The sequence below is a fragment of the Cebus imitator genome, unplaced genomic scaffold (genome assembly GCF_001604975.1).
Source record: "Cebus imitator isolate Cc_AM_T3 unplaced genomic scaffold, Cebus_imitator-1.0 Scaffold391, whole genome shotgun sequence".
Lineage (NCBI taxonomy): Eukaryota > Metazoa > Chordata > Mammalia > Primates > Cebidae > Cebus > Cebus imitator.
Genome location: NW_016107706.1, coordinates 1,815,378 through 1,829,652, shown reverse-complemented (window position 1 = coordinate 1,829,652; position 14,275 = coordinate 1,815,378). Strand labels below are relative to the sequence as shown.

General features: G+C 44.7%; 1 protein-coding gene across 5 annotated transcripts in view; it reads left to right on the top strand.

Annotated features, from left to right (window-relative positions):
- Positions 1–6,159: 6,159 nt before the first annotated feature.
- Positions 6,160–14,275, top strand: part of XYLB (xylulokinase) — a 60,371-nt gene continuing 52,255 nt past the window's right edge. Inside the window, exons 1-3 of one of the 5 annotated variants that reach the window (XM_037731317.1) lie at positions 6,232–6,301; positions 7,625–7,794; positions 7,937–8,019. In XM_037731317.1, coding sequence (XP_037587245.1) covers positions 7,708–7,794; positions 7,937–8,019 — 170 coding nt within the window. In that variant the 5' untranslated portion in view covers positions 6,232–6,301; positions 7,625–7,707. Of the gene's footprint in view, positions 6,302–7,624; positions 7,795–7,936; positions 8,020–14,275 lie in introns of all 5 variants that reach the window. The other 4 variants (XM_037731318.1, XR_005196839.1, XM_037731316.1 and 1 more) reach the window with 4 other exon arrangements.

Here is a 14,275-nt window from a genome sequence, read left to right as displayed (position 1 = left end):
CTCCTCCTCTCCTCCTCCCCTCCTCCTCCTCCTCTCCTTCTCCTCCTCCTCCTTCTCTTCCTTATCCTCCTCCTCTTCTTCTTCTTCACTTTTTTATACAGGGTCTCAGGCTGGAGTGCAGTGGCGTAATCACAGCTCACTATAGCCTCAAGCTAGGCTCAAGCAATCCTCCTGCCTCAGCCTCCCAAGTAGCTAGGACTACTGGCACACACTGCCACACCCAGTTAATTTTTGATTTTGTGTAGATACAGGGTCTCACTGTGTTGCCCAGGTTGGTCTCAAAATCCTTGGCTCAAGCAATCCTCCCACCTTGGCCTCCCAAGGTCCTGCAATTACAGCCATGAGCCATCATGCCCAGTCTTGGCTTTGGTTTTTCTAACCTCCTGAATTGCAGAGTGTATTCATTTCCTACGGCTTCCATTTGAAGAGTACCACCAACTAGGTGATTTAAAAAGGAAATTGATGCTCCCACGGTTCTAGAGGTTAGAAGTTTGAAATCAGGCGTCAGCAGGGCCATGCTCTCTCTGGAGGATCCAGGGGAAAGTCCTTCCTTGCCTCTTCCTGCTTCTGGTGGTTGCCAGCAATCCTTGGGGCTCCTTAGCTTGCAGATGCAAAACTCCAGTCTCTGCTTTCATCTTCACGTGACCTTCCCCCATGTGTCTGTGTCTGTGTCCAAATTTCCTTTTTCTTACAAGGACACTGGTCATTGGATTGGAGCCTCCCAATCCAGTATGACATCATCTTAACTTGATTACATTTGCAAAGACCTGATTTCCAAGGAATTCACGCTCCCAGATACCAGAGTTAGGACTTGAGCGCTTCTTTTTGGGATACACAGTTCTACTCACTGCATGGGTTTACTTTCACTCTTTAATAAAGGCATCCAGTAATACACATTTACCTTTGAGGGTATCTTAAAGATTCTGACAAGGATGTTTTCCTTTCTTTGCTTTCTAAGTAGTGTATTGTATTATTATTGCCTCTTTGAGTCATTAACTCAGAGCATGATTTAAAGGCTCTAAGTAGCTTGAGATTCCTTCAGTTATTATTATTATTGCTTGTTTTCTTTTTCTTTAGTCTTTCGTTAACAAAAATTCCATAATATAGAATATATTAAAATGCAAAAGTCATCCCCCAAGCAAAGCAATAATCTCTAAATCCCACTCCCACAGATAATTATTATTGATAACTTGGTGTCTATCTTTCCAGACCTTAATTTTATGTTTACAGAAGTGCTTGGCTTGGGGAGAGTGGGGGTGGGGTGAGGAATGAGGACTTACCTAATGAGAAAATACACTCTTCAGGTGATGATCACACTACAAGCTCAGACTTCATCACCACTCAATACATTCAGGTAACAAAACCGCACTTATACGCCTTCAGTTTATTTAAAAAAAAACAAACCAAACCAAACAAAACAAAACAAAAGGAGTATCTGGTTGAATTATGTGCTTCAAATACTCAAGGAATGAGAGAAGACGAGATCACAAGGAGCGAACGCAATAAAACCAGGAACGAGTGGAAGACACTCACGTCGAATTTCCCAAACCAAATTTGCTCCTAAACTGAGTACAAACAAATTAACAACAGGTATATTCATGTTTTGGTGAAAATAAAAGCTTTTCTCCTCAAAGCTCTTTGGACTTTGCTTAAATAGCAAAGTCCATCAAGCTTTTCTCCAGATACAAACCCAAAATCAGCTTTTAAAAATTTTAACCTCAGCTGCTTGAGTTACTTATTTAACTGGAGTCAGACCTACCCCCACCCTCAAATCTGGACAAAGAAAATCTGTGTGACATTTGCCCTGCTATGGGCTGTAGTTTGAAACATTTATTTTCACTTGTAAGAGCTTCGCACTGATCTTACAAAGAATTTTACTGCCTCTGATATAGAATGGACAGAAGAAACATTCATTTCCAACATATCACAAGATGAAATCTTCTATACATGCTATAGCATTTCAGATACATACAATTAGTGATTCTGAATTATAATTGATTTGTCTGATTCATTCCCTAATTTCTGGTTACTTTATTATTTATTTATATTTATTTATTTATTTATTTATTTATTTTGAGATGGAGTCTCGCTCTGTCACCCATGCTAGAGTGCAGTGGTGTGATCTCGGCTCACTGCAACCTCCGCCTGCTGGGTTCAGGGGGTTCTTCTGCCTCAGCCTCCCAAGTAGCTGAGACCAAAGTCACACGCCATCACACCTGGTTAATTTTGTATTTTTAGTAGAGATGGGTTTCACCGTGTTAGCCAGGATGGTCTCGATCTTCTGACCCTGTGATCCGCCCTCCTTGGCCTCCCAAAGTGCTGGGACGATAGGCATGAGCCACTGTGCCTGCCCTCTGATTATTTTTAATTCAGTAATTTTATCTTTGCCTGGGAAGTAGAAGAAATAAAAATTTAAGCTACTAGTATACTCCCAATTTTTTACTTTTAAAATTATTCATTCTGGCCAAGCATAGTAGTTCATGCCTGTAATCCCAGCACTTTGGGAGGCAGAGGCTGGCCTATCACGAGGTCAGGAGATCAAGACTATCCTGGCTAATATGGTGAAACCCCATCTCTACTAAAAATACAAAAAATTAGCCAGGTGTGGTGGCAGGCACCTGTATTCCTAGCTACTCAGGAGGCTGAGGCAGGAGAATTGCTTGAACCCGGGAGGCAGAAGTTGCAGTGAGCCAAGATTGAGCCACTGCACTCCAGCCTGGGTGACAGAGTGAGACTCTTTCTCAAAAAACAAACAAACAAACAAAAACAAAAACAAAAACTAGCCTTCAATTAACAGATAAATAAAGCATAATAAAGAATTAACAGAATAAAGCATATTGGAATTTTAAAATAATGCATCTTTATGAAGAAAGCACATTTTCTTAAGGATCTTTGCAAAGATTAAGTTTTACTTTCAGAAAAATTCATGTTTCACATGGCTGCAAACCTCAAAGAAATGTTCTGATGCTGTTTCACTGGAGGCCAGTGTATAAGAATTGGATTAATATTGTCTCTTTTTTCTTATTTTATAATACATTTTCATTATTATGTTTTCTAAATGAAAAGTGTTTTCTTTCTCTGAAAAGCTTACATCTAGTGCTTATCCTTGGATTCATTTTTAATGATTTCTGTTATGATGGTAATTTATTTAGCTGAAAAATGCCTAGATTCAAAGAAAATTCAATAATGCAAAACTCAAAGATCTTGCTAATAGAAAAAAATGTAAGCTAATGTCTTTGCAGAAAATGTAGGATCATACCTTTGTGGACTGAGGGTGGGAAAGCACTTCTTAAGATCAAATAACTTGGACAATAAGGCAAAAAAAATTGACAGATTTTATTATATTAAAATTAAAGATTTCTAGTCAACAAATGGCTGGTTGGATCAAGTTAGCAGATAAATGACATATTGGGAGAAGATAGTTGCAACATTAAAATGAACAAGGAGTTTAGATCTTGAAACATCCAGAAATTCCTGCAAATCCACGAGAAAGAGACAAAAATACTCAACTGAGAAATGAGCAAAAGATAAGCATGGAATTCACTGAATGAGAAATCCTGAGTGGCTAATGAGTGAGTCTATATTAAGAAATGCTGCAATTCATCAATAATGAGAAAAAAACACAAATTACAACAGTAAGAGAAATCACTTCTCATCTATTAGACCGGCAAAAAATTAGAAGGATGGAATTGCCAAGTGCTAAATATAGGGTGTGAGGATGGGGTAGCCTCATGCATTCCAGGCGGGAGCGTTGACTGGCACAGCCATTCTCAGGAGTACTCCAGCACTTTCTGGTCCAATCAGTCATGCACACATCATATAAATCCTACTCTCAGACACAAAGCCCAGAAACATTCTCTTGCACAGGTCCATAGGGCCCTGGAGGACCACGCAGTGCTGTTTGCACTGAACTGTACTCCACCCAGGTGTCGCTCACTGGGGCCTGGATAATAAAATGTGGTGTTGACTTACTAACAAATACGATCAACTAGACCAGGGGTTCCCAAACATTCTTACTTCACTTGCTCTTAGAGTCTCACCAATGTCTTCAGAAATTGCTCACGGCTCTGGCTACCCATTCTGTTCTGTTATTAAGTAGATGGTCCAAACAGCTTAATACGTATTTATGTCCCAACACACTAGTACCTGTTTGAAGAAAATTATAGACATATATTTGAGAAAAAAATAATATTTCATTCTTAAATAACCAGAGGGGATGTGATGTGTGTGCCTGTGGGGCACCGTGCGGCTTCTCAAATGTTGGGGTCAGATTGGACGCTGTGCCCTTATTTTGTTGCCCCTTGATTTTCATGCAGTATCTGATTGTCACTGCATCTGCTGAAAATACAGCTTTGCAAAAATAAGATGTGATGGAAAGGAATGTAGCGGTCTACTGGTGGAACTGTGAACCATTTCAAATTAGCAGTTCACATGATGCCTGACAGATGTTTTGCATCACTGTTTCACCACAAAATGGAAAATATCCCACAGCACCTCTGCGGGTTCCCTGCAGCTTCCCAGAGCTCCTTGATGCATAGTTTGGGAACCACAGGATTAGCTATATACATGGCATTGTCAGTAAATCTTCAAAACGGTGCTGAATTTTATAAGTACTTAAACTGTTATGAGCTGAATGTTTGTGTCTCTCCAAAATTCACTCAAGTCCTAACCCCCAATGTGATGGTATTAGGAGATGGGGCCTTTGGGAGGTAATTAGATCTAGATTAGGTCAGGATGGGGACCTCATGATGGGATTAGTACATTTTAAGAAGAGGAAAAGACGAGAGTGCTTTTCCTCTCCGCATGCACACACTGGGGGATAAGGTTGTGTGTGAGCATACATTAAGAAGGCTGCTGTCTACAAGTCAGGAAAAGAGTCCTCACCAGGAACCGAATTTGCCAGCCCCTTGATGCTAGAATTCCCAGCCTCCAGAATGGTGGGAAATAAATACCTGTCGTTTAAGCCATCAGTCTGTGGTAATTTGTGAAAGCAGCTCAGGCTAAAAGGCACAAAGTAAGGTCTATGGGCCTGCTCTTGCTGGTTTCAAAGACCCACTGTCTTTACTGCTAAACCAGAGGGAGAGGCTCCTAGGCAGCACTTGACCCTGTCAAAAGCCCCATTCCCCAGGAAGGTTCTAGTGCAGGGGTGTCCAATCTTTTGGCTTTCCTGGGCCACACTGGGCCACACATAAAATATACCAATGATAGCTGATGAGCTAAAAAAAAAAAATCCCCCAGAATATCTTACCATGTTTTAAGTAAGTTTATGAATTTGTGTTGGGCTGCATTCAAAGCCATCCTGGGCCACATGTGGCCCATGGGCTGCAGGCTGGACAAGCTTGTTCTAGTGGCTTCCACCACTATGTCCTTCTAACGGTCTCTTTCTGTGTCTCTGATATCCTTCACAGCTCCCTATGGGGGTTCATCTGTCTACTCTGAGCCCTTTCTGTGCAATCTAACCCACTCTTACTGGGAGGTGGTATTTCCTGTCAAAAGACAAAATTACAACACATGTAGTTTAAAGATCCTAAATGGATTTTATTTGTGATTCTAGAATTGGGCAACGCCTCATTCTGCACAAAGGAAGGAGTGTTCCAATGATGTGAGCAAAGGAGGTATAACCGCTCCGCAGGTTCACCTTGCCCACTGTCTAGACAAAGCCAATTTATCAAGTCAGGGGGACGCAACAAAGAAAGAGTAATTCACGCAGAGGCAGCTGTGAGGGAGACCAGGGTTTTACTATTACTCAAATCAGTCTTCCTGAGCATTTGGCAATCAGAGCTTTTAAGGATAATTTGGTGGCTGCGTGGACAGCTGCTCCGGTGCCCGAGGTACTGCCGCAGAGGACTGCAGGCCCAGGGCCTCCAGCGGGCTAGACAGGGTCCCTCTGAGGGACAAGCCGGCTTAAAGCTGAAACCTCCGGCCCAGGCGTCCTCTAAGGGAAGCCAGGCCACGAGGGGCAAGGCCCATGCAGACAGACGATGAGGATGGGGAGCACCCGAGGCGCGGCGCTGGGAAGGCGAGCGGGCTGCGTGGGGGCGCCGTTGGCTGCGCGGGACGCGCTCCGGCTCGCGTCGCCCCGCAGGCGGCGCCAGAGCGCAAGCCCGTCTCCGCTCGGGTCCGCAGTCCGGCCGGGCGGAGCGAGGGGCGGGCCCCTGCGTCTCTGGGCGCTGGAGCGCGGCGGCAGTCACGCTGCGGGGCGCACGGGCGCACGGACGGACGCGCAGCCGGACCCGCCAGGGCCATGGCGGAGAGCGCCCCTCGCCGCTGCTGCCTGGGCTGGGACTTCAGCACGCAGCAGGTACAGTCGCGCCGCCGTGGGCCCGGGGGCCTCTTCCTCCGCGACGTCGGCGGTGGAGGGCGGGCTGTCGCCCGGACGCGGGAAAACATGGGCCCGGCCGCGGGCGCGCCTCCCTCTCGGGCTTCCCGGGGCCGCCGCGCCCCTGCCCCCGCGCGGCCGTGCGGCGTCGGTGCCCTCGCCCGGAGATGCCCTGCCAGTGCCGCCCGCTCGCAAGAGGCGACCTCGACCCCGCCTGGACCCCGCTACCCTAGGAAACTGCAGGCGCCCCTCGGCAGGACCCCCGTGCCCCGAGGGGCCGGAGGACTCGGCGAGTTCATGCGCTGTCATGGGCACCGAGTGACTGGGACCCCAAGGAAGTCAGCTGCTGTAAGGCTGAGGAACAGACAGGCGGGTGGCCGTGCGCACAGGCAGCCGGTGCCCTGGAAACAGATCCGAGCCCAAAACCTTTTTAAATAAGTGAAATGGGCCGGGCCTGGTGGCTCTTGTGTGTAATCCCAGCGTTTTGGGAGGCCGAGGCGGGTGGATCGCTTGATTTTGGGAGTTCGAGACCAGCCTGAGCAATGTAGAAACCCCCGTCTCTACGAAAAAATACAAAAATTAGCCGGGCATGGTGGCGCACACCTTTAGTCCCAGCTTCTGGGGAGAAGCCCTTCTGGGCTCTTGCTTCAGCCCAGGAGGTGGAGGTTGCAGTGAGCTAAGATGGCTCTACCACTCTCCAGCCTGCGCGACAGAGTGGGACCCTGTCTCAAAAAAAAAAAAAAAAAAAAAAAAAAAAAAAAAAAAGGAAATGTGTACATTGTACAAATGGACTTTACCCCGTGACCGCCGTTTGTTGGCACCAGCTTGCCAGGTCTACGGACCCAGGACTGTTGGCCAGAGGAGCGCTGTGCTGCTGCCAGGGCCCTGCAGACGGGCAAGCCAATCAAAATTTGCCTTCAAACTGGGCATGGGGTGACCAGGGGCACCTTTTCCTTTAAAGTACTTGGGAAATACACAGTTGCAATCAAAAAACTCTTCTCCAATGGGTCAAGGGAGGCAGGCCTCTGGCCAGTCCTCGAGGGGAAAGTCCTGTGGGACTCTGGCTGACTTGTGTTGCCTTGTTAGACCTCAGTTTCCCCATCTGTCCAGGAAAGGAGTTATACTCCTGAGCTTGGAGGTTGCTTCAGTGGGACATTAACGTCTCTGGACCACAATCATGGCCTGTGGAAACAGCCCATGGCCTTGCCTGGTGTCAGGCCCCTGCAGACGCGGACCCCCAGAGATCCTTCCAAACCCTCCTTCCCATTCCTTCCTCTCTGGCACTTTCTCCCACCTCCTTGTCAGGTGCAGGAACCAACTCATCTGTGAACACCTCCCTCTAGAGGGTCTTGGCTTTGGCTGTTTGGAGAACAAAGATTCCTTGAGACATGTTGTTTCTACTTAGCCTCAGTTTCTTCATTTTGCTAAACCTTTCAGTGTCACCCCAGATGAGTCCTCTGTTAACCACGATTACGGTGAGGCAGTCCTGCCTTCAAGGAGGTCTCTGGCTGAACTACTTCTAGGGTGTGGGGCCTCATGTTGCGATGTTAGTACCCCCTGGACCAATGTTAAAGCTGAGGAAAATTCTACACTTCATTTTTAAACAATGCCTTTCAGGTAAAGGTTGTTGCTGTTGATACCGAGATGAATGTCTTCTATGAGGAAAGTGTGCATTTTGACAGAGACCTTCCAGAATTTGGGTATGTACCTGATGTGCATGAGTGTGTGATGGGGGTGTTAGTTTTGGGGTCCTCCTACCATCTTATATATTCACAGACTGCACTGTTCTGACTTCGCCAAACTACAAGAGTGGTGGTCTTAGCAGACCTTTCAAGCATCTTTTTTCCTGTACGTGAAGTGCCGTCTCCCTCACTTCTCACTAATTCCATTCATCCATTCATACAGTAACCATCACTTGAGACTTACTTTGTGCCAGGTCCAAGACTTGATGGTGAACCAAAGGTCCTTGCTCTCCCAGAGCTTCCCACTGAGTAGAGGAGACTGGTATCAAATGAAGAATCTCACAAAACAGTGTTTTCGTTATCAACTCTGAGAAGGCCTCTATAGGAAAGGAACTCACCTCTTCAAGTGCTTGTTATAAAGGAACGTGACTCGGACTTGGGAGGGGAAGTCCCAGAGGGTCTCTAGGGAAGTGGTGCTTAAACTGGAGATTGGAGTGAGTGATGTTAGCAAATGATGGAAGGGAAGTTGGGCAGGTGATGGAAGCGCATTCCAGGAAACAACGTGTGCAAGGGCCCTGTGGCAAGAAAGAGCATGGTTCGTTCCTTCACGGAACTGAAGAAGGCCAATGAGGCTGGGGAGCAGAGAGAGGTGGAGGCTGGGCAGAGCTCGACAGGCCATGGTACAGAGTTTGTCTTTATTCTAAAAGCTATGGTCTGCCACTAAGGGCCATAAAGGGTAGGGGTGGGGTGAGGTATGACAGGTTGTATTTGTGTTTTGAAACGATCTCTCTCGGGGCAGTGGGAGAGCGGATTGGGAGCATGGCTGGAGTGGACGTGGGGAACTGTTGAAGAGGTTGCTGCAGGTCATCCGGGTAAGAAGTGTTGGTAGTAAAATGGACAGGTCCCGGTACAAAATTGAATGTGAGGTGTGAGGGTGGGATTTCTGGCTCTTCTTCGGGGTGGATGTTGGATTGTGGGAAAGAATGGGTTTTGGAGAGAAAGAGGATGAGTTCAGCTTGGGCTGCCATAACAAGGTCCCACACACTGGGTGGCTTAAAGAGCGGAAATTTATATTCTCACAGTTTTAGATGTTAGGAGTCCAAAATCAAAGTGCTGGGAAGATTGGTCTCCTCTGGGCCTCTCTCCTTGGCTTGTAGGTGACCACTCTCTTGCTGTGTCTTCACATGGTGGTCGCGCAGTGCAGGACTGCTTGGTGTCTGTATCATCTGTATGCTAATCTTACAAGGACATGAGCCACACTGGATTAAGGCCCAGTCTCATGACTTCGTTTTAACTTAATTGCCATTTTAAAGTCCCTATCTCCAAATAATCACAACCCAAGGCCCTCGGGGTTAGGATTTCAGCATATGAGTTTTGGGGGCAAAGGGGAACGCAATTCAGTCCGTAACACTGTGGACTCGGTGGTTTTGAGTCACCCTTGTGAGGTCCTGGTGAAAGGGTCCTTCCTGTCTGTTTTCAACACACTTCCTCTTTGAAGCCTTCCCAGCTGGCCCTTTGTGCACTCTCATCATCCATCACATTGTGTTGCCAACTCTTTCCCCCCAGCGAATGTGGCCCCTTGGAGCTGAGGTTGGAAGCCATCTTGCTTGCTCACATTTTTTATTATTGCAGGCCTTGCGTGTTTGCCTTTTGGTAATTAGTGTGTTTCAAGGAATTTTTTTTTTTTTTTTTTTTTTTTTTTTTTTTTTTTTTTTTTTTTTTTTTTTTTTTTTTTTTNTAGAGAGAGAGAAGACAGCTTCCATGCTGTTGTGGGAGGGGAACCTAGAGCTTAGATGATTAAGATATTCTTTTCTAATATATACATATAGTGCCATACATTTTTCTATAAACACAAATGCTTTTTATGGGATGCATTAGCAGCATCCCATAAATTCTGATAAGTTATAGTTGTTTTCTTTTTCATTCAAAATATTTTTTCGTTCTCTTGAGACTTCTTTGACTCATAGGTTATTTAGAAGAATGCTGTTTAGGCTGTGTGCAGTGGCTCACACTTGTGATCCCAGCACTTCGGGAGGCTGAAGTGGGCAGATCACTTGAGGTCCAGAGTTTGATACCAGCCTTGCCAACCTTGTTTCTACCCAAAATACAAAAAAATTAACTGAGCGTTGTGGCAGGCACTGTGTATGGTGGTGCACACCTGTAATCCCAGCTACTTGGGAGGCCGAGGCAGGAGAACCACTTGAACTCTGGAGACAGAGGTTGCAGGGAGCCAAGACTGCACCACTGCACCCCAGCCTGGACAACAGAGGGAGATCCTGTCTCAAAAAAAAAAAAAAAAAAAAGTAGTATGGAAGTATGTCATTTATTCTCTAGATTTTCCAGCTTTCTGTTATTAATTTCTAGTTTAATTTCGTTGTGGTCTGGGAACATACTCTATATGACTTTTAGTCTTTCAAATTTTTAAAATTTCCTCTCCCTCTCTTCCATTTAATAAGTCAGTCAGTCCTCTCCACTGGACATTTTAAAAAAAGGTGTCCATAACCAAAATACAGGATTGCTTTTTTTCCATTGTATTTTTAAGATATTTTAAACCAGATACCTGTAGATTTAGTTCGTTCCTTCCCCATCACCTCAATTGCATTGCGGGTTTTTTTTTTTTTTTTCAACTTTATTGAGGTATAACTGGTATACAATACTGTATGCATTTGAGGTGTAACTGATGTACAGTACTGTACATATACAGTTAGAGGTTTTAACATCTGTATTTTTTCATGAAAATATCACCAAAATAAGATAATGAGTGTTTCCGTGTCCTAAAAATTTCTTCCTGCCTCTTTGTAAGGCGTCCTTCCCTCCCCACACCCTACTCACTGGCAACTGCTGATGTGTTTTCTATCACTAGTTTGCATTTTCTAGAATTTCGTATAGATGGAATCATAATTATGTACTCTTTTTTAAATTATGTTCTCTTTTTTAGAAGCTTTAAAATTTCACATAACCATTTTGAGATTCATCCATGTTGTTACATGTATCAATAGTTGGCTCCTATTATTGTCAAGTAGTGTTTCATTGTATGATGTTGTATGGATGGACTACAATTGGTTTCACCTGGTGAGGGATATTGGGGTTGTTTCTCTTTTCTTTTTTTTCTTTCGAGACAGAGTTTCACTCTTATTGCCCAAGCTGGAGTGCAATGGCGTGATCTTGGCTCACTGCAACCTCTGCCTCCCAGCTTTAAGCGATTCTTCTGCCTCAGCCTCCCGAGTAGCTGGGACTACAGGCCTGTGCTACCACGCCTGGCTAATTTTTGTATTCTTAGTAGAGACAGTGTTTCTCCATTTTGGTCAGGCTGGTCTCAAACTCCTGACCTCAGGTGATCCGCCCGCCTTGGCCTCCCAAAGTGCTGGGATTACAAGCATGAGCCACCTTGCCCAGCCTGTTTCTCTTTTCTGCTGTTACTAGCGATGGGCTGTGAGAATCACATACAAGTCTTTTCATCAACATATGATTTCATTTCCCTTGGCAACGACATACCAGGAGTACAGTGACCGAGTTGTATGGCAGGTGCATGTTTAACTTCCTAGGAAATTCTCATCCAAAGTGGTGATTTTAATAAAAAATATTTTATATTGTTAACAGGCATTACATTGCACTTGATATGTAACTCAAATGAAAAGTCTTAATCCCACCTATGACCTCATCTCTCCCCTGCGTCCCTTCTCTACAGATGACTTTCGTTTGTTGTGTATCCTTTCAGTAGTTTTTTTTTTTCCTTTTTAGACAAGCCTGGCCCTGTCCCTCAAGCTGGAGTGCAGTGGTACGATCTTGGCTCATTGCATCCTCTGCCTTCCGGGCTCAAGTGATCCTCCCACCTCAGCCTCCTGTGTAGCTAGGACTACAAGTGCACGCCACCACACGTGGCTAAGTTTTGCACTTTTGTGGTAGAGACAGGGTTTCACCATATTGCCTAGGATGTTCTTGAACTTCCGGACTCAAGTGGTCCACCCTCTTCAGCCTCCCAGACTACGAGGATTACAGGCTTGAGCCACTGCGCCAGGCTCCTTCCAGTGTTTTTACATGGAAATATAGGAAGTTATGAATATTCTTATTTTCCTCCTTTCATACAAGAAAAAGCATACCATACACACTGTTCTGTACTTTGCTTTACTCACTTCATAGTCATGTGGCTGTGTTTGCATGTCAATACATAAAAACTTCTGTGTTCTTTTTTATAGGTGTGTAGTGTTTTATTGTGTAGATGTACCATTTTCTAACGCAGGACATTGACTTATTTGCAGTGAAAAATAATGTAGTAGATTACCTTACATATGTCACTGCAGATGTGTGCCAATTTATTTGTAAGTTAAATTTTTGGCGAATGGGATTGCTGGTTCAAAGAGCAAATAGATTTATAATTTGGGGAGATGTGGGTAGATTGCCTCCCATAGGGATTATACAGATTTGCATCCTACCAACACATGAGACAGCCTGTTTTCCCACAGCCTTGCCAACACAGTGAGATTATGGAGTTTTTGACTCTGCCAATATGATAGGGGAAAAATGACATACTCTGCCTTTCTCTTATGAGTGAAATTGAGCATCTTTTCCTACGTTGAAGGGCTACTTGAGTTTATTTTTCTGTGAAGTGGTTTTTAATGTCCTTTGCCCATTTTTCTGTTGGGTTGGTTATCTATTTCTTATCTGTTGGATTGATTGTCCGTTTCTTATAATTTCTAGGGGCTTTTCATATATTGGAGGAATTCTCTCTTTGTTATTAAATGAATTGCAAATACGTTTCCCAGATTTTGTTTGATTTTTGACTTGCTATGGGTTGTTGCTATTTTTGCCACACACAGATATTTATGTCATTGAATTTCACAGTCTCTATTATTGCTTCTAGATTTTGAGTCATAGTTTAAAAGGCCTTCCTCACCCCAAAATTATAAAGGAACTTACCTGTGTTTTTGTCTAGTTCTTATAAGATTTCAGCTTTCTTACATAAAAATATTTGGAGTTTATCCAGGTACATAGTATGACATTTGTATCCAACTTTAATTTTTCCCAGTTGTCTCTTCAGCTATTGTAACACCAACCATGTTTTTATTTAATTTAATTTATTTATTCGAGATAGGAGCTGGCTCTGTCACCCAAGCTGGAGGACAGTGGTACGATTCAGCTCACTGCAATCTGTGTCCCCGGGCTCAAGCCATCCTCCCACCGTAGCCTCCCAAGTAGCTGGAACTGCAGGCGCACCCCCACCATGACCAGCTAATTTTTTTGTAGAGATGGGATCTCATTCTGTTGCCTAGGCTGGTCTCAAACTCCTGAGCTCAAGCAGTCCACCCACCTTGGCCTCCTAAAGTGCTGGGATTACAGGCGTGAGCCATCACACTGAGCCCCAATTGTGTTTTTAGAAGTCCATCTTTACCTTTGGGAGGCAGAGACAGGTATATTACTTGAGGTCAAGAGGTCAAGACCAGCCTGGCCAACATGGTGAAACGCCGTCTCTATGAAAAATACAGAAATTAGCCAAACATGGTGGGTGCCTGTAGTCCCAGCTACTCAGGAGGCTGAGGCAGGAGAATCACTTGAACCCAGGAGACAGAGGTTGTAGTGAGCTGAGATTGTGCCACTGCACTCTAGCCTGGGCAACAAAGTGAGATCCATCTCAAAAAAAAAAAAGTCCATCTTTACCTCCATGATTTGAGGTGTGAGCCTTATCATGTGCTACTTTCTGTGTTCACTCAGGCCCGTTTTGGGGCTTTTTCTTGTTCCATGGGTTGGTAGATCTGTTCATAAGCCAGTAACACATTGTTTCAGTTATCCCAGCTCTGCCGTATGTTTGTTTACTTACTTATTTTTGGGATGGAGTCTTGCTGTGTTGCCCAGGCTGGAGTGCAGTGATGCGATCTTGGCTTACTACAACCTCTGCCTCCTGGGTTCAAGCAATTCTTCTAAGCAATTCTTCTGCCTCACCCTCCTGAGTAATTGGGACTATAGGCATGCACTACCATACCTGGCTAATTTTTGTATTTTTAGTAGAGACAGGGCTTTGCTGTGTTGGCCAGGCTGGCCTCGAACTCCTGACCTCAGGTGATCTGCCTGCCTTGGCCTCCTGAAGTGCTGGGATTACAGGCATGAACCATTGCACCCAGCCTGTAATATGTCTTAATATCTAGAATTGTTGGTCCCCTCTGATTGTTCTTTTTTTCCAGAGTTTCCATGGCTATTCTTTTTTGATCTTTTTAAATATGTATTTCAGAATCAGCTTTTCAGGTTCCAGAAAGCAAAATTGGTCTTTTTTTTTTTTTTT